This window comes from Centruroides vittatus, unplaced genomic scaffold (genome assembly GCF_030686945.1).
Source record: "Centruroides vittatus isolate TY-2023 unplaced genomic scaffold, ASM3068694v2 scaffold_752, whole genome shotgun sequence".
NCBI lineage: Eukaryota > Metazoa > Arthropoda > Arachnida > Scorpiones > Buthidae > Centruroides > Centruroides vittatus.
Genome location: NW_027122716.1, coordinates 4047415 through 4067352, shown reverse-complemented (window position 1 = coordinate 4067352; position 19938 = coordinate 4047415). Strand labels below are relative to the sequence as shown.

The 19938-nt window shown below is 32.5% G+C and overlaps 1 protein-coding gene and 1 non-coding gene across 2 annotated transcripts; both read left to right on the top strand.

The window, feature by feature from the left end:
* The first annotated feature begins 9026 nt into the window (after positions 1 to 9026).
* On the top strand, positions 9027 to 9108 carry TRNAS-GCU (transfer RNA serine (anticodon GCU)). The gene has a single exon. It is a non-coding gene; the product is annotated as a tRNA-Ser (tRNA).
* Positions 9109 to 16093: 6985 nt separating this feature from the next.
* LOC136989721 (transcription factor Sox-11-B-like) lies at positions 16094 to 18835 on the top strand. Its single transcript, XM_067287964.1, is given in 2 exon segments — positions 16094 to 16873; positions 16875 to 18835. Coding segments are annotated over 2 exon segments (1065 nt in total). The 5' UTR covers positions 16094 to 16424; the 3' UTR covers positions 17491 to 18835.
* Positions 18836 to 19938: the final 1103 nt, after the last annotated feature.

The window sequence follows — 19938 nt, the reverse complement described above, 5'->3', positions numbered from 1 at the left end:
AATAATATATATAAATTGATTCTAGATAAAAATAAAAAAAAATTAATTATAATAATTCTATTTTGCATAATTAACTTATTTGCAAGCTTATAATTAGCATAATTAATTAGTTATAAGCTATTAACGAGGAATATAGGTTACATTAGCTGAAAAATCTTACTAATTTGCATAGAAGTGAGTTAGAAAATTTAAATAATCTTTATTTTTATTTAATTACTTTATTATAATATTTATATGATAAAATATGACACGAAATTCACTTAAATTCCTTCAACTTACTGAATTTATTTCTCAAAATACAGCCAAACATTCGCATTTTTTTTTTTTTTTTTTTTTTTTTTTTTAATTAAGATGAAACGAAACAATTTATGGAAAAGCAGGGCCTGAGAGAGGTGAGATGAGGCCCAAGCCAGTCGTAAATGTAGGATCCCACACTTCACCTAAGCTATAAAAATATGTGATAAAATGAATAAAAATAACAACAGATTTTTTCACCACTTTTTTAAAAAGAAATTCAATTTTGGGGGTCCTAGCTTGGCACACAATCCTGTGGCACCATCCTTTATCGAATTCAAAATGTACAGCTTATATTTTCGTGAATTACACAAACATTTCATTCAATTTTTATTAATATTTTTGTATTTAGATCCTTTTTATAAAAAAAAATGACACCATTTTTAAATTTTAGAGAGAAAAATTTATATTTTTGATAATTAAAAAATATAATTCGAAATTTTGAACTTTCTAAGATCGATTTCAAGATAAAATCGAAGATCAACTGACAGACAAGCGAACGTGCGACGCAATTTTTATACAGAACAGGCGATTTATTATTATTAAGACAATGCTGAGAACACACAAGTTAGACAAATTACATTACATTAATTGAAAAAATAATAATGAAAATATGCATAAAAACTATTCTTTTCTACATAATAATAACAATAAATAAACTTTGTTAAAATAATGAATTTTAGTTATTAATATTTATACATTAAAAAAATTAATTTGAGTAAAGAATAATTAATTTAATATAATTCAATTGTTAACATTTAATTTTTAAAAAAATTTATATTAAATTATTCACATGAATTTTTCTAATTTAATTAATTATATTTAATGGAATAATTAATTCACCGTCAGTTTAATTATATTGTAATTTTATATGCGAGTGTTTTGTTGCCCTCAAAGCTTATTTCCTATTTTCAAAATGATAAACATCTCTGTCAATTTTGCATTTTTGAAATGAGGGTAATCTTTTTTAATCGTCTAAAACAATCAAAAACAATGAACGAAATTCGAAACCGTTAACATTCAAAATAAACAACCCTATGGGTATTTTAATTCAATGTAAATTGATTATAGGTTATTGACCCAATAAAAGATAAAAGTTTTGTGAGCAGATGTGGAAAACAGGACTCGAGAATGGCCTTATTTTTTCTCTCTTGCTTCCACTTCTTTATCCATGGCCCATTGTAGTCTTCTATAAGAAGATTGTACTGTTCCGTGTATTGTTCTATAGAGTTTTCAGGTATCCTCAGTAAACAAAACTACAGTGTTTATGGAACGTTGCATGCAATATTTAACAAGAAGATTGCATGCAATGTTCCATGAACATCGTTCAATCTTCAACAAGAAGATTAAATTGGAGATGGAAAACTACAACCGCGAAGACTAGAGGCTACCTGAAACATTGAGAATGTAGTGTTCTTACAAAGGATTATACTGTTATATGGAATGGCCTCAGTTTTCGGCTGAGTTCAATAAAAGTACTACAATTTTCTGAACAGAGAACGTTGCATATATTCTTCCGCTAAAGAAGTGAAGACTATGGTCTTGTCGATTGAAGACTGAATACTACAAGCCTGAAAAGTGAGGACTGATGACTGTATGGAACACATGCTGTTCTATACATTATAGTCAGTTTTCGGCTATCTTCAGTAAAAAATTAATGTTCAGAACATAAAACGTTATACTTAGTTTGCAAGAATATTGTAGTCTTCCATATCGTAGACAGAAGACCACGTGAAACATTGACGATTTAGTTTTCTGTAAGTGTAGTGCTCCGTGTAGTGTTCTATATATTATATTCAGTTATTCTGAGTATTGTATTTAGTCTTCCGTAAAAAAAAGACTAAAATATTCAAAGGATGCATGCAAAATTGTTAATTTATTGAAAGTTAAATCGAAGTATATTATCAGATAGTGTTTGTATACACAGGGGTATTCGAGTAGAGGTGTCAGCAGAGTGATTTAGCTCGCTCCCCGAACATAAAAAGTCCCAAAATTTAGTCTTTTACGCGGAAAAAAAATGATAAAATTATTTTGATAAATGGTAAAAATTCGTTTTATTTGCTGTATCGATTTTATTTATATATTTTTCTACTTCCGGATAGTAGTAGAGCAAGTGATTAATCTATAATACTAATCGAATTACGTCATATACACGCAAGACCTAAAAGTGGTGAGGTAGGGCCCGATTTAGTCACAAGTATAGAACTTTTGCTTACAAAGATGATTATTTTGAATTAGTTTATGCTTATAAAATTATTATTTATCTAATTTTTATAGTATAAAACATAGATAATACTAAAAATTCCGAAATTTATTTGTTTTTTTCGCTTATAGAACACGTTGGATCTACTTCCTCTTTTCATTATCTTCAATGTTTAATCGAAGCAAATAACGGTAATAAAATGATTTAATCGAATTTATAAATGATTTTAGCTATTTATATATAAAGAATAGATGCTAACAAAATTAATTTTATACAATATTCTGATATTTTTTTAATAGAAATTTTACTGTATATGTGATATTGCAATTTTCATATGGGCACAGTTTTCTTGCATCTTTAACAAGAATTCAATTGAAAATTTTATGATAAAATAATTTAATAAAATTATGAGAGATGGCCATGCGTTTATTTAATATTTTTATTACAAAAAAAAATATATATATATTCTAATTTATATACTTTTTACCTATGAGAGCCTCTAAAATCTTCTCGAAGATGCAAACTCCTCATCACCGGATGCGCAAGATCAGATCCAAATATTCGATTAAAAAAAGCAAAAAAAATAAATAAATAAGGTATTTTAAGTCAAAGAAGATTAATTTATGTATAAAAAAGCAATTTATTTTGTTAAAAAATTACATATTGTTTGTTTAACATTTTCTCTTTCCACATTCATTAATCTAATGTACAAAGTTTACACACTTTATTAATAATTAAAGATGTAAAATTAAATAAATCATCTATACAAAGTCGATTTTTAATATTATCAGTAAACATTATTTCATTTTTTAAATCTCGTTTAACAATATCAAATTCAATATGATTGATTAATTCCCTACGATTTAGAACCACGTTGGATTTCTCACCGTTAACTACAGTCACGCTAGCTTGTTTGATTGGATAAAACGTAAAATCCAATGATACCTAACCTTGTTTTTAACATTATAATTAGTTCTAAATATTATTAACCTTGTAATAATAACGAAATTTCAAATAAAAAAAAAAGAAAAGCATTAATCACAGCTGCTACTTCAATACTTCTTTTATCCTAGTTTTGTAGGTTTTCTATTGATAAAACTAATTTACCACCTGCTTTATATCGAGTAGTAAATATATTTTGTAGATGATAAGTGACAAGAATTGATTGTAAAAACCAGTTTCGTTCTTTCCCCTATCAAATGACATTTAATATAACATATTAAAATGAAGATGGAGTCATTAAAATTACCATTTTCGAATATCGTAACAGGAGTCACCATTGGGAATTTACAAAGTAATACAATGGCTCGGATCCTATTTTACGACTTAACTTTAATGTCTTCCCAGTTTTAATAATATTGTTAATGCAAGTATGGGGGGGGGGAATTTTTAAGGTAAATAACTATCGAATTTTCGGAGAAAGATATTTAAAAAAATGAAAAACAATATCCTGTTAGTTGAAATTATTTGAACGCGAGGCATCTGTCTTTCAAACATCTGCCGTACGTTCAATAACTTGACAATCAGATATCATAGAAAATTCGACTTCCAAAATAAAAAAAAAGTGGCAAGTTTCAGGAAGCAAAAGCAACGGCCGAACCCGGTGTAATGGACTCGCCCACTCGTCGTTTAATCGATGTAGTAACTACCTTCACTCCCGTCCTTAGCAACGAGAGCGCAGCTGTCAGTCTGATGAGGGGCACAGTAATCACCTGGCCCTTTCCAACCACGGTTGGAACGGGGTCGTCGACCGTCGTAACAGACCGTTAGGTGACGTCATTACGCATGCGTTCTATTAATTCTGCCACCTCCTAAGGGAGAAAGGGTTCGACGAGTACAATCAAAGGATACCGTCTCTTAATAATGGATCCCATTCGTTTCTATTACTTTGCGAATTAAAACATTTTCAAAATGCGATAGACACGTTTGCGCTCTTTTATTTATTATTATTTTTTTTATGCATAACTCATATTCTCTAGTGTTTGCTCCCATTCTCTGGTCATTTTTTTCATCAATTTTTAAGTCCCTATCTGGTGTTTTTTTTTTTTTTTTATTTTGCTTCGTGATGTTTCGCACACATTTTTATGGTTCCTTATGTGGGTTCATCAGTTTTTGTGTTCTTTATGAAGATTTCTTATACCGAATTTTCCTCTGGTGCCATTTTTGCATCAGTTTTCGTTCCTCTTCGTGGAATTTTCTTTAATCATCCGCATCTTCCGCTCATTTTCGCTACATTTTTCCAGACTCCTTTATCAATTTTCATGAATATTTATATCTTTTATAACATTTTCTAGAGAATTTCTATCTATCTTCAGAATATTTGTCACCAGATTTTTACATTTTGAAACATGTAGAGATTTAGTCGACACCGCATCAATAAATATTCCGAAATATCACATATATATTACTAGTGGGTTCACATACATGGAATTTTTCAAAGTAATTCTTTTGCCCCCTCCTTTGCATTGCCGTATCTTCAAATGTTGCAATGCTTTGCTCATAAACAGATAAAATATATGTTGGCGTATAAATATATTATTTGATGTAAGCACTTTGGTCCAGGCAATAAAAACGTGTCCAAAAATATAAACATGAGATGTATCAACTGCATCTTGGCAAATTTCTAAATCTTATCGTAGAAAATCTGAAAGCCCTTATTGAAGGGAACGGTTAAACTGCCGAACGTACACACACTATCATCAAGTATAGAATCCAAACGGATTTGTCAGTCGTCTTCTTCTATACAGATAGCTCTATGTAAATATATGCTTCGATGATTCCTCTTTTTATCGATTGTCGACTTCCATTTCTTCCGCTAGTTGTCATTTGTGTGACTTGAGTTTTGACATTGGTTTCTCTTCCTCCGGAGTAAATATGGGGTAGATAGATGATAAGTTGCACCATTCTTGTATGGGGAATAGCTGCTAGTCTCTAGTAAACTTTGGATTATATATCGAGAGTTATTCTTTCTCATTTTAAAGTTTCGCAAAGGGGGAATTGCAAGAGACAATTACTATTGCTTTATGCTCCGATACATACAACCTCCATTTTGCTATCTCGTTCCTGTAATTGATCTTTACAGCAGCCTCCTGTAATGCCCATATTTCTCTTGATTAAAATTTAAATTTGCCACTTCTTAACTCCATATTTGTTATATATTTAAATTACATTATAATGCTTGATTTTCTTTAAAAAATGTCTTTTTTTTAAGTGAAGAGAAAGCATATAAATGGCACTTTTTATGGCACTCGATTGCAACAGGATTAGCTTAATTAATGTATCGAAGCGTGCGGCAAATTTCTGAATTTTATTTTTTAAAATTTTTTTAAATTAAAAATGGTAAATTTTTCCGATAATTCGAGTAATTAACTCAAATATTTGTTTAGTAAATCTCGAAGAAATGGTGGTACAGTACTTCAAATGGCACAGTTCGTTGCACACAGATGCACCATGCTGTCGATGGGTGAGATACTGACTTTTATGAAACGACTTCGAACCATTTTTTTGGGCGATAATTTCTACTCTGATGTCGACCACGTGATCGACCACCCGCTAAGCTGTTGCTGAATCACGGTTTTTAAGTGGATCTGGCGTACTATCTCAGTGCCGAAGGGAACGATGGGAAGGAAGATGGCAGCTGAAATCTGATCAAAAGACCGCTTGAAACAGAAGATTTACCGAGTAACAGATAATGATTTTAGAACGTGATAAAAGATTTATATACCTTGACGGCCTTTAAATTCGAAAAAATAGCCAAATGGGGGTGGAGTTGCGAAATTCATTAAAGAGAAGGATTCGGTCGATTTATCACACTTTTAACATTAGTAAAATTTATATTTAATAAAACTTTTCTATAAATATAACTAATATCACTTTTTATAAGCGGATTACCCATTTGACAATCTGTGCATGAAACGGTACCTTTTTTTTTGGTACTTGTTGGTACTGTACTTTCAAAAGAGGTTAATTAGAGTGAACCAATGTAACAATTTCAAACATAATTTGCTATATATATATTTATATATTATACATACATACCCGATATAACGTTACGTTATACCGAGGGGAGGTGTGTGTGTGTGTGCGTAATTTTAAAGAACAACAATTTTTCTTCTCTGATTACATTTTGGTAGTTCAGTGTTTTTCTTTTGGTGTGTTAAAAGTTACGAAGGTCTTCGGGGAGAAACACCGAACAAGGTGACCCCTAACATGGGGAAAGAGGATAGAGAATTAGCCACACCTACTTCGAGGGTCAAGCATTTCCCGCTGTCATATGATCTGGAAACTCGTTGCAAGGGGACTCGAATGAATGGGGAGATTGGGGCGAAGTACCCCACAATAGTTGCTAAATGTATGCTATTCAATGCCGTCCTTTCCATGTACACATAGAATAGACAAAGAAGATAGCACCTGCAGGGTTCGTATTGAGTTACACATCCAAGCTACTATATATTCCTCAAAAATGTTTTTCAAGATTTTTACCACTAAAACTTTTGGTTCCTGGTAGAGAATTTCAATGCTTTTTTCATTCCAATTTTGTAAAATTTTACGAAAATTAACGTCAGGAAATCTATTATCGTTAATTGTATAAATAACACGAATTACCTACGATGATTCACGCATAAAATATAAAATAAATCGGCTAGAAAAACAAATTTTTCACTTAAATATCTCCTCATTTTCATTGTTTATCTATTAAATTACTGAATAAAAAATTAATGCAATAAAATTTATACCGTTTTTAACATTTAATAATACAACAACACGCAATTTAATTCATAAATAAGTAATTTTAAAGCGACTAACTGTATATAATTAAATAATACAACGATTTAAAACATTTTTAATTATAATTAACAACTTAAAAATGAATTTTTTTACGTAATAAAACTCATTTTAAATCAATAACATAGATAGAAAATTACACGAGTGTGCTAAAATAAGAGGAAAAAAGTTGACTCGAACAGGTATAACACGAAAAAACGTGGGCGAAATTTGTCACGTAATCCAGTTTTGAAATGATTTTCAAAGCACGACAAACTTTCTTAGAAACGACAAATGTAGAAAATTTAAAAGGAAAGTAGTTAAACTAGCCTTAAAAAGTAGCAATGGACATTTGTTGTTATCGAGAAGAATTTTTGAGTCAGCTCATCTTGCACCATACCTTTCAACCGCAAAACATTAAGTTCACTGAACTTAAGTTTATATTCTAATTAAAATAAAACTTTTATAATTTACCTAAGGAGACGATAAATGATTAAATGTTAGACTATGAACCAGACTCAAAGGTATTTATGTCATGAGTTATAATTAAGACTATAAATAACGGTTTATAAAATTACCCCCGTCTTATTTTCATATCCTATTCAAAGAAAAATAAATTTCGCATCTTCTGAAAGATTTTCCTTTCGTTTTTTTTTTTTTAAATTAATTTATTTATTTAATTCCGTAATTTATTCTTTAAATCTCACTTGACGTGTTTAACACGCCTTTAAAATATATTTTTATAAGTCTAAATTAAGAGTTAATATTAAGAAAATTGAGGATAAAAGTCTATAATTTTTTGTTATATCGAAATAGAATAATGGGGGCCTGCGTAAAATATCACACGGAGTGGTAAACGTTGTATCGTTTAAAGTACAATTTTGTTGTTGTTTTCGCTGTTTAAGAGGGCAAAAAAAGGGAGAGACTTAACTGGAGGGTGCAATAAAACAAGATTTTGAAATTTCGAAACGTGATATTTTGCTTTAGTTAATCTTGAAAGAGGGAAATTTTTCTAGAGTAATCCACGCTGGAAGACAAATTCGGCCTTTATGATGATAAATATTAATACTTTACATGTGACGTCGTATAAAAGCCTGTTAATGTTTATCGTCATCATCATCTTTATCATCGTACAAAATTAATTGTAAATATTTATAGCACACGATGCTGAACACTCGCAATTATCATCATCACATAAAACCAATGCATCAATTATCATCATTGTCTTACGAAGTCAACGTGCGGTTATTGTTCATATATTCACATAAATATTCACCGTCATATAATATATATATATATAAAGCACTAATATATTGCAGATGTTGTTAGTGTTTTTGCTCTTTGCAGAGGTGCAAAAGCGTGTTTATTTGTATACAATCCTATTTATACGAAACAAATCTCTGGTGTTGCTTCGTATTTCCGTATAGATACTTTAAACTTACGTAAAAGTGTGACATCAAATCATAATTTCATTTAAAAAATTAACAATTTTTGGGGGCTATTTAATTTTGAAACGTCATATGAAAAAAAAAAAGAGTCACTACTATAACCAAAAATAACTTGACCGGACGGATGCCACTCGAATCAATTTGGCCCCACTGCCAAATATCTTTTTCAAGTTTTTGTGCCAAAGCCCTTATGATCGTCCATGAACTCTGCCGGTGTCAAAGAACTGGAAAATAATAATTTTCCAGTTATCTTTCAGGTTCGAGAACTAAAGCAATAATTAATTTTAAACAAGTGACACACAGGGGTGATAACAGTTGACGAGGTGGCCGAGTGGTTAAGGCGATGGACTGCTAATCCATTGGGCTCTGCCCGCGTGGGTTCGAATCCCATCCTCGTCGGATGTATTTTAGAATTTTTTTTTAAAGATCTCTGCGTAGTTTTTTGACCCCCCGAACTCGATATTTACTCGTTTTTTTATGTGTTACAAATTAGAAATTTATCATATACAGATTATGCTGGGAAATAACTAACATCAATCATGCGATAATGCTATCTATAGTTAGTAAATAGGTCATTGCATCTGACGTAACGGAAGTACAAGCGCTTTGTCATAGTCACGTGCAAAAATGACACGTGAATCCGCTGCTATGAATACTGATGTAATAAAGCTCATAGGAAAGAACGAATTTACTTTTCTTAAACTCCGACATTTTTTTTTTAATTCCTTTTTTACGTTTATTAAATTATGCAATTATATTTTTTATTCGATTAATAAATTAAGAATATGTTTAAGCTTCTCTTCTCTAATAGAAATAAAAAGAGGCAGGTGTGACAATGAACTTAAATGAGGCCCGATAAAGGTAAAAGGTCAAGTTCGAAGTTAATATATGACAATGCTTTTCTCCCTTTTTTTTTATTTATCGTATATATTATAAGGCCCCTGAACAAAATTTACTTAGCCATTCTTACTGGTTCTACTTCTCCTAAATTTTATGCGGTCAAACATATATATATATATATATATATTTTTTTTTCTCCCCGTTATGAGAAAAACGTATTTAACAGTTTAAATTATTTAAATAAAATTTAAATTCTAATTGATGGATTTCATTTGTTGATTTCTTTAATTACGTAAGTGAAATTGATACGAAGATAAACGTTATTGGTTAGTTTGAATTTTTAAAAAAACAGCGTTTAAATTATTTAAATCCGTTTCAAATTGTTATCGATGGATTTAATTTGTTTATTTTTTTATTTTTTATTTTTAATTACATAAGTGAAATTAACACGAAGATAAACGTTATTGGTTAGTTTGAATTTTTAAAAAAACAGCGTTTAAATTATTTAAATCCGTTTCAAATTGTTATCGATGGATTTAATTTGTTTATTTTTTTATTTTTTAGGTTTTTGTTAAGAAGTGATTAATATCAGCCTCAAAGATAAATTTGAATTACGAATTCGATCCCCGCACTGTAATAAGAGTGAATCTTCCACTCTGTTTTGCACGGAATTGCCCCCAAGACTTTCAAAACAGGATACGAGAAATGTCGGTAACATTTTTACAATCGCTACGAGTAATAGAGAAGATAGTGATTAGACAGACAGACCTACTTGGTCGACTTGAATTTTACGATAGGTTCAGGAGAGAGCTCGTGCAGTTAGTTTTAAGGCGTTCTCTGTCCTATTTCTAGTACCAAACACCCACTACTATCGAATAAAAAAAGAAGAAAATGGCAATTTTGTGGCTTTGCCCTTTCTCGCATAAGTATTTTTCAACGTCAGAAAACAAAACCATGACTTTGCATAATTCGAAATTATCACTGCAAATACCAGTTTACTCATCTTTCTGTCTCAATTTTAAATAGATAAATAAAAATAAATAAAATATAGGGTATCATTAAAGATACCAACTTAGGGAACGTCTCTACATTTTTAATCCCTCGTTTAACATCATTAAACTTCTTCGACTTGAAAATAAATTCGAGTAAACATTAATTAATTATCAAGGCACTTAAATCACGAAATAAATCCAAAAAAGTAACACTTGAAATCACTATCACGTATCACGTGACTTGGGAATACATAATTTGAGCGTCACGTGACGTTTTCTGGCTCTTACGTCACAATACGCGATCGGTTTCGACTCCATTAAAGTTGGGACATATTTTTAAAGTAAAATATTGGAATATTTTGATAGGATGAGAATTAAATATTACATCAACTTATAGAATTAACGTTGATTTATTGATTAACCCAATTCAAAGTGTTTAGAAAGTAGATGTTAAGGAAAATATTCAACAGGAAATTATATGATGTATATTATATTAATTATGCAGATAACGTTATGGCGAAACTCATCGTATCATTTATAAAATAATTATCCATTTATTAATTTTCGAAGAACTATTTTAACATTAAAAAAAAAAGAAAGAAAGAAAATACATCAAGATAAAACGCCTGTAAATTGGTTGGAAGTTAAGAACAATGGCTTTAAAACAAATTACAATATAGGAAAATCGGTAAAGAGGTGCTCTTGTTTGTGATCTTTACTGGTAATCAGTGAACTAGCTGATAACACCTTTCGACATGGCAAACAATGTAGATATTTTGTTATTTTACTTCTTGCTTAGTGGCCTGTAGGCTATTTTGACCTTTTAAAATATAAGGGAGAAGTTTGTAAAGGTGATGGTTTGACCCTGGTCAAAAATAGTCATTGAAATACCAGGAGGGAAGTTGTTTACCGTGCAAAATCACTAAACTTGACTTTAAAATTTTCTTCCTTTTTCATAAATATTTTTACTTTAAAATTTATATTTTGATTTATATAAATATTTTCATATAAAAAGATTGGTTATTGCCCTTTTTGTCCGTAAGATAATGCCCCACTGCTGGATCCTATAGTAGAGGATTAAAGGAATAGGGTAATATAAAAACTCACGATTCTTTATATAATACTTAAGATATAAAAATTGTGTTAATTAAAATACAAATTCCGAATTGTCGCTACCATATTTGCCTCTGAAATCGGCAATAAAGGTAGCTGGAACGATGGGAATTATGTGTATTAAGGTCTACACACGAATTTGCTTTCGGGAGCTTGCAATTTGCCATAAAAAAAAAGTGGCTTGCAATGCACAGATCCTGAAAGATTCTCAGTTTCATTGGAGTTTTATTAGGTGGCACTATTTAGGAGGGTTTTATCGTACAGTACATTGACCCATATACTACATTATCCTATTTTTTTTTAAATATTAATATTAAGTAACTGATATAATTTATAATTATCAATTATTCTAAGTTGATAGATTATATCAGAATTTCATAAATCATCTCAAGAATGAGATATTTCACATGATTAATAAGATTCTTAATAATAATTTTTAGCATATTTATATATAGACCTATATGTATATTTTTTCCTTATATATTATTTTAAACAAAAATGAAACCAGGATAATTATAGTATCGATGCTCTTAACCTGATTTTATTTTATTTTATTTAAGTTGTCATGAGAAATTAATAACAACAGTCAAACCTGTAAACAACGGCCAATTGGACGGGAGTATTTAAAAATGGCCGTTGGTTGGAGGTTATTTTATATGTATTATTTTTCTTAATGAATAATAGTTTCTGATAGAATGGCCGCCTTTCAGAGGTGGCCGCTATTGGAGGTTCGACTGTAATAAAATATATGAGGCACATATTATGATATTATAACAGGATTCGCATAAAAATTACTAACAAGTGTTATTTTCTAAGGAGAAGTTACCGTTATTCAGGTCAAGGAATTGGAAAAAAGTAATAAAAATTGTGTTTTGGGAGACTTTAAATTGAAGTTTACTTGCTCATTTTGTAGAATTTTTATTTATTTATTAATGTTTTAAATAAAATATTTAAATTTTTAAAATTATAATTAACGTTATCAATTAAAATTAAATGAAGAAATTATGATTCGAATATTATAAAGTGTGGTTCTTGGAATCACACTGTAATAAGTGAGTCACGCTTCTTATTTCTTTATACGATTATAACTGGTTAAAATTGTATTTTTGTTAATAAAATAAAATTTATATTATTAATATTTGTATGTTTTTAATTGTTTCATTCGTCTGTCTGCAGATAATTTTTGACATTTCGGATTTAAAACATTACGTTTCTAATTACTTAAATTCGAAACTTTGGCTTCGAAGTAACACGTGTCTACGAATAAAATTTGAAATTTTAGTTCTAAAACATTGTATATTTCAGCTGAAATACGAACATTCTACTCATAGAATACCATTTATCTAAGCTAATATCCTTTATATCCATCGAATGTGTCTGTGAAGTTAGCGCACATTGTTACGTAAAATCCACGTCATTCTTTTGAATTTCTCATTGTGAAATTGAAGATATGACATCAAATTGACATAGAAAATGTACATTACTCCAATTAAACGAACAGAATATGTATTTGAAGGACAATTTTTGCGTTTTACATGGCGAATTTTATAATCGGAAAGGAGTTGTAAATTGTGAAAATTTTAAAATTCCAACTGTAAATCTGAGTGTTAATAAGAAAATAATTGATCACCATAAAATGTGTAAAATCATGCCCCTGAATTTCTAATTAGAATTGACATTTTTGAACGGGTCATTGTTTACAAGGTGTGTTAAATGAAGCATTATGAATTCCCAAATGTGTTTCTTATCAGCCCGACGGGCCATAAGAAACAATGAACGGTTTAGAAAGTATTTAAAGAATAGAAATTTTACATAAGTTTGCTTAAAGTAGCAAGAATAGATACGATATAGACAAAAGCTTAATCCTTTAAAAGTAGTTTCATTGTCTACTACCTTAATTAGTCAAACGAACTAAGTGGTTTATGCACCTGGCCATTTAAAGCGGGTATGTAAAACGAATTTGTATTTAAAATCATTACTATAATGTCAGAATGTCATTTATTAACAAACTCTAACCATCCAAGACGAATTATACGCGCCTGTTTGTATGGCAAATCAATTATTTCCTATCAGAATTAGAATTTTATACTAAACAAACTCCCCCCCTCTTTTTTTTTTTTGAATAATTTAAAATAAGTAATCACTCGAACTGGCTGGGTAGGTGCGCAATATCGGGACACGAAAAATCCGGCGTAATATCGAGGCCTTCTAACGAGCGATACGTATATAAAAGACTACGTATCGCAACCAAGGTCAACGATGAAAATATAGGTCAAGTTACGACGGAACTGATTTAGCTGCTACAAGCAAGCTTCGTTGTTTTCATTTTGATAGAAGGACGAACGCAACAGGAACTTGGTTTCTGATAAAACTGGATGTTTGCTAAAAACCTTTTTATCACACCGGTCGACTAGAGGAAGGGATGGTTTCGACTGGATATTCTAGGAAATTATAAATATCAATTTTACTCTACGACTACACACGAAATTATTGGCACTGTACGGCAAATTTAGTAAATAGTTAAAGATGTTAATCAGTAAAGTAAGTACAATAAGTAGTGTATAAGCACACGGGGATTAACTCGATTCCGTTAAGTAAAGTAATGGAGTTCTAAGAATGGATTAACGAATCCTTATCTCTACTACAAAGTAAATAATTAAGATAATGAATTGTAGTAACGAAAACAGGCTTATTTCTGTCGTTAAATTATCTTTCCTTCATTTACAAGATTTTTATGAACACCGCAAAGAACATACCCTCCTCGGGATGATTCCTTACTTTAAACTTTAAAAAAAATTTATTATTAATTCGTTAAAAGTTACGAATTTAAATTGAATTTTTTCCCTTATTCTCTACACTTTTTTATATTTAAAAAAAAATAAAATATTCGAAGATTGAATTTTTTTATAAAAGTCATTCCGAAATATAAGCGCGCAAATCACTCCTCGTCGATAAAGCGTAAAAATATGCAAATTTCGGTCCTAGGCGCTTTCCCCGCGGCTCCTGTAAGCTTCGACTATTAAATGAAAATTTTGTCAATTTTGTCTTGTGGAAATAATTACGGATTTGGAGAGAAAGAGGGGAGTCAAACTTGCATAACTGCACGCTCGACATTGAGCTTTTTATAACATAACGAATCCGTATACGGACCTACTGTATAACGAAGTCTCCCACGTGACTGAATTAAAAGATCGACCTTCTTATACGAACCTTGAAAAGTAACGTTATATCAGGTTGTAATTAAACAAATATAAATTCCAGGAAAAATATTAAAGATAAATTCCCCGAATCATTAATGCAAAATAATATTTATAAACATTATTTTTTTGTTTTTTTGTGCCAAGAAATGATAGAAACGAGCATATTTTTGAATGAAAAATTCGCCATTAATGCTTTCTCGAGCGTTAAATCGGGGGAGGGGGAGTTATAATTCGAGTCTAGCATAAAAACATGCAAAATAATGTAAGAAGTTAAAGCGAAAATGACGAAAATTCTTGGAATTATTATTATATCTACCCAATCTCTTTTATATAAGTGAATTTAAACCGTTTTATCTATCTACGAAACGATTTTATTCGGCAGGGAAGGGAAGGGAAGGAAAAAAAAAATGAAATAAATAAATAAATAAATGCACTCGAGATAAAACTTCACGATATTAGGCTGTGGCATTATACCAAACTTCTTGTTGTTTGCTGTTGTGAAACATCTGGCGTTATTCCCAGTTCGAAGTTTGCACATCCTCGGAGCAATACACTACCACCTATAGAACACCCGAGTTCATCTTTATTTTTAAACGTTTTGACGTAATTATTTCTATCTCCGTACTTAATTTGACCTTCCATATCTTGCTAGATAAAAATACATAAAAATCGCCGACTTTTCGGATAAGATACGTAAAGTTCGACCCACTTCACTTTCTCCTTTAGAGCAACCCCTTAAAGGAAAAGTAAGCGTGTTAAACGATCAAAAAATCGACACGTTAGCTATTAATGGAAATAAAATGGCGCCTCTTCTTACGATTTGTATTAATTTACGTCGAGTATATAGGAAAATTAGTCGACGGAGACGAATTAGAATTAAAAAAAAAGAAAATGATTTTATTAAAGTGGATGAATAAATTTCTGTATATAAAATTAATTAAATATTTTTTATAGTATTAAAATGTTTAAAAGCAACGGATTAAAAATGACGTCATTTTAATATTCTTGGAAAGACACATTGTCATAGTGAAGAGCGACGCGTGGCGGCGTACGGTCGACACACACACGAGCGAGGAATCGTGGATCGTACATTTCGAAGCCATTACGTCACAAAAGGAGAGAGAGAAAGAGGGTCGGACTTCGAACACATCGACAACATAACACACACGGAGCGAAGAGAGAGAGAGAGAGAGACGCAGGAAAAAGCGAAAGTCGCCGTCCAGACTCGCTTGTGTAAATACGATTTAACTCCTCCCACTTTATCCTTGAACGTCTTCGGGGGCGTTCACCTTGACACTACCCTACTTTCCTATTGGCGGGCGAGTTGCGACGTCACAGGTCCGCGGCCATAAGAAGACCGATACCAGAGCGCCACCGTTCGCTGTAGGTTTATACGTTGGTGAGAGAAGATCGTGCGACATAAGGATTTTTAGACTCGAGACTTGGCCCCTGTTTATGGGGAGTGGATTTTAGTCGAACCGTGTCATACTTTGGATTAACCCGTTTCGTGCCTTCGTTACGCCGACCTGGACTGGATAACAATCAACGGCCAGATAGTGTTGTGCTAAGCATGGTACCGCACAGCAACTCGACCGACGGTGGTAACGTGTCTGCAGCTTCGGCTGGCAATCATGACTTAGTGTCAGGAGGAGTCAGGCCGAAGATAAGTGACAGAAGACAATCAATGAGTGAGGAGCAAGTCTTCGGATCGCTCAAAGTCGATTCCAATTCTAGAACGCCATACACGGACGCCACGCAATGCAAGAAAGTTACGAACCATATCAAAAGACCGATGAACGCTTTTATGGTCTGGAGTCAGATCGAACGAAGGAAGATCTGCGAGCAACAGCCAGACATGCACAATGCCGAGATCAGTAAACGGTTGGGTCGCAGGTGGAAGCTTCTATCGGAAGACGAGCGTCAACCTTTCATAGAGGAGGCCGAACGGCTGCGTATATTACACATGCAGCAATATCCAGACTACAAATACAGGCCCAAGAAAGAAAGCGAAACAACTGCCCAAGTCCGAGAAGTCCACCAGCAAACACAGTTTGGGTAAGCACAAGAGTAGTAGCGGAGGCGATCGTGGTTCCACCAAGCCCAAGCACCAACGCACGAGCGCAACCACGGTGACCCACGCCGTCAATCAGAATCGACTCAAACTCAAACTGACCATCGACAAGAAGTTCAGAGACAGTATTAGACAGAGTAAGCACGTGCCGCTTTCTGTTAGTCAACTTACCCCGCCTGCCAAAGTCCCTTGCTCCCCATCGGCAGACGAGCCGGCCTCACCCGAGAGTGCTAACATCAGCCTGTACGACGATCTGTTCGACAAGAGCACGGGGGGTAACGGTGCCAGCGCGTGCGTTCCGCAAGCGTCGCGTCTGGCCGAGGGACCAGTGGACAGCAGCCTGGCCGACTTGGACGCATTGGCGGACGTGTTACAGTTCCCCACCAACTGGGCACAGGAATTAGGCAGCCTGACAAACCTCACGGAATTAGACACCGTGGATACCGCAAGTTCCAGTTCCGGATCGCATTTTGAATTTTCCAGACTATACTACTCCGAAGTGTCAGATATTTTGGGTGGAGGTGATTGGTTGGATACAAGTTTCGCATCCCTCATCAACTGTTAGTTTACGGAGATCGAGACAGGAAAACACACCTCACGCAGCGAAAATTAAGTCAATTTTTTTGGGTACGTTTTTCTGTTCATATATTTTTTCCAATTTTTTTTTATGTTCGCGTATAGCACCGTGTGAGGAGGGTCGTCTCTCCCCTAATTTTGTTATGTTAGATTGTACAGTAAAATTTTTCTTAAGAGACTACTCCCCGTGCCCTGTGTACAGTAGACGAAAGTAAAAATAAATAAAAGAAATATAATAATAATGTCGTTAGTGACCAATCCTCAACGAATATATTCACTTGGAGAAAACGGTTAAAAGGTCCACCGGGCCGTGCCGAATTTCATCCAAAAAAAAAAAAAAAATATTTGGGGCCACAAACACTCGCGATTGGTTTTGGTTCTTGTTCGTTATATTTTTTAAAAGTCTCTTCACGAAACAAAGCCAGAGAAATATTATTATTATTAATATTATTATTCACCAAGGCCACCCCGGGTCCCCACTTTATATTTTTAAATATGTATTTTACCTCATTTCTTCGATTTATCGCAACTTCGACCTTTCTTTTTTTCAATGGCCGAGTGTGAAAAAAATATATATAGAAGAGTTCGTCCACGCAAGCTTCGTGTTTTTTATATATATGAATATATATAAAAAAAAATTTATAAATATATGAATATAAATATGTAAAAGGAAAATAAACACATGTCAAGTCTGTCCTCAACATCGGGTTTTTTTTTTTTTTAAAGAAGAAAAAGACCGAGAAAAGTTTCTCCACCCCCGAAACTACGAAACTTGTATTTATTCGCTACCCCCCATTTTTATATGAGATCTCTCAATCTTGAATCGGGTTGTGTTCGTTTATATTCATAATGTAGTCAATTGTTAGACAGTAGGCAACCAGTCAGATCCATCCATGAACTATCCGAATTCGTCATAACAAAATGGCGAAGTTCTGTGCTCACACAACAACCGATATATCCCTCAGGTGTTTTTTTACGTAAGTCTTTTTTAAAACACTAATTTATATATATATTGTGTGAGATTATAAGCAATAGAAAAAATGGAAAAAATATATAAAAAATAATTTTTTGAAATTTAAGAAAGAAAAAAAAAGTGACGAGAATAGTGTGTGTGTTCTATGGTGTATCACTTTTTTCCTGGAAAGTGTATAGTCAATATCACATCAGCCTTACACCCTTTTTGAAGATGATATATAATAAGAAAAAAAAAACTATGTGCCTGTCGTATTATTGACTCAAACAACCCATTGTACAATTTTTAATGCCATGAGACTTATCGTAATTGTTGTATAGCGATGTAAGAATGGATAAAGTACGTTTTTTACTATGAAAAAGTGTTCTGTTTTTATTTTTTATTGATAAGAAATACAACATACCTTGACCCAAATCGGATAAGATGATTAGTGAACAGGACTGCGCGCTCTGTGTGTCTGTCTGTCTGTGTGTATATATTTAAATATACATACAATGCAATCTTGTGTTTGGAGTGATATGTATTTTATATACGTGTAATTTATATTCGTGCGGTTTTATATATTATATATATATATATATAAAGAATAAAAGTTTAATTTTCATTATTTTTTTTGGTTTTATGTACAATACCCAAACGGTAGTCGGATTATATTATTTAAAATCGTGAGACGAACGGATTGACGTCAAGAGTAAATAGAGTTTTATCTTTCTGTGAAGTATCGTTTACCACAGTTTTTAATTAAAGGAAAGAATGAATGATGTTTGCTGTTTACCGTGACCTTTTTTTTCTTTCTTTTTTTACTGTTTCGGTCAACTAATAACACAAAAGTCATTTACCTCGTAAGAATAGACGCTTTCATTCGTTACACGTTACGTTCACGTGACGACTACGATGATAAAGTATTAATAAAATACCGCATTTAAATGTTTTATGACCCATGCCATACGAATGGGATACTGATTTATATATATTAAATTTCTCACGTTATCGCAGGCGACGATTCGGGATTTACACGGAAAGTAAATAAAGTGAGGGGGAGGGAGACGAACGGGGTTGTTCTGTTTTAAAACTCGTGTTTTTCTTTAGAGAACTTTGCACCCTTTTTCTCAATGAAGACGCGTGTAACAAAAATATTTAAATGGGCGAAGTAGACGTATATACATCGGACGAGACGGACGGAAGGCCACTCACACCGCTGGGTTTGGCTGCTAGCCACAGCCTTGACTTTCTACCACGGACAGCGGTGCGACCATGCGAATAAAAACACAAAAAAAAAAACCAGAAAGGGTTTCTGCGCGCGACCTTGGATCCGGTCGGCCACGTCAACTATCACGTGACGTCTTCAAGGTCAGTTATACAGAAGGTGGGCTACTTTTAGGGTTATACGCCGCGCACAACTAGTTACGTAAGTATTACCGTTACTCTCTACTTGGGAAGCGAATAATGGCGACGGATACTTTG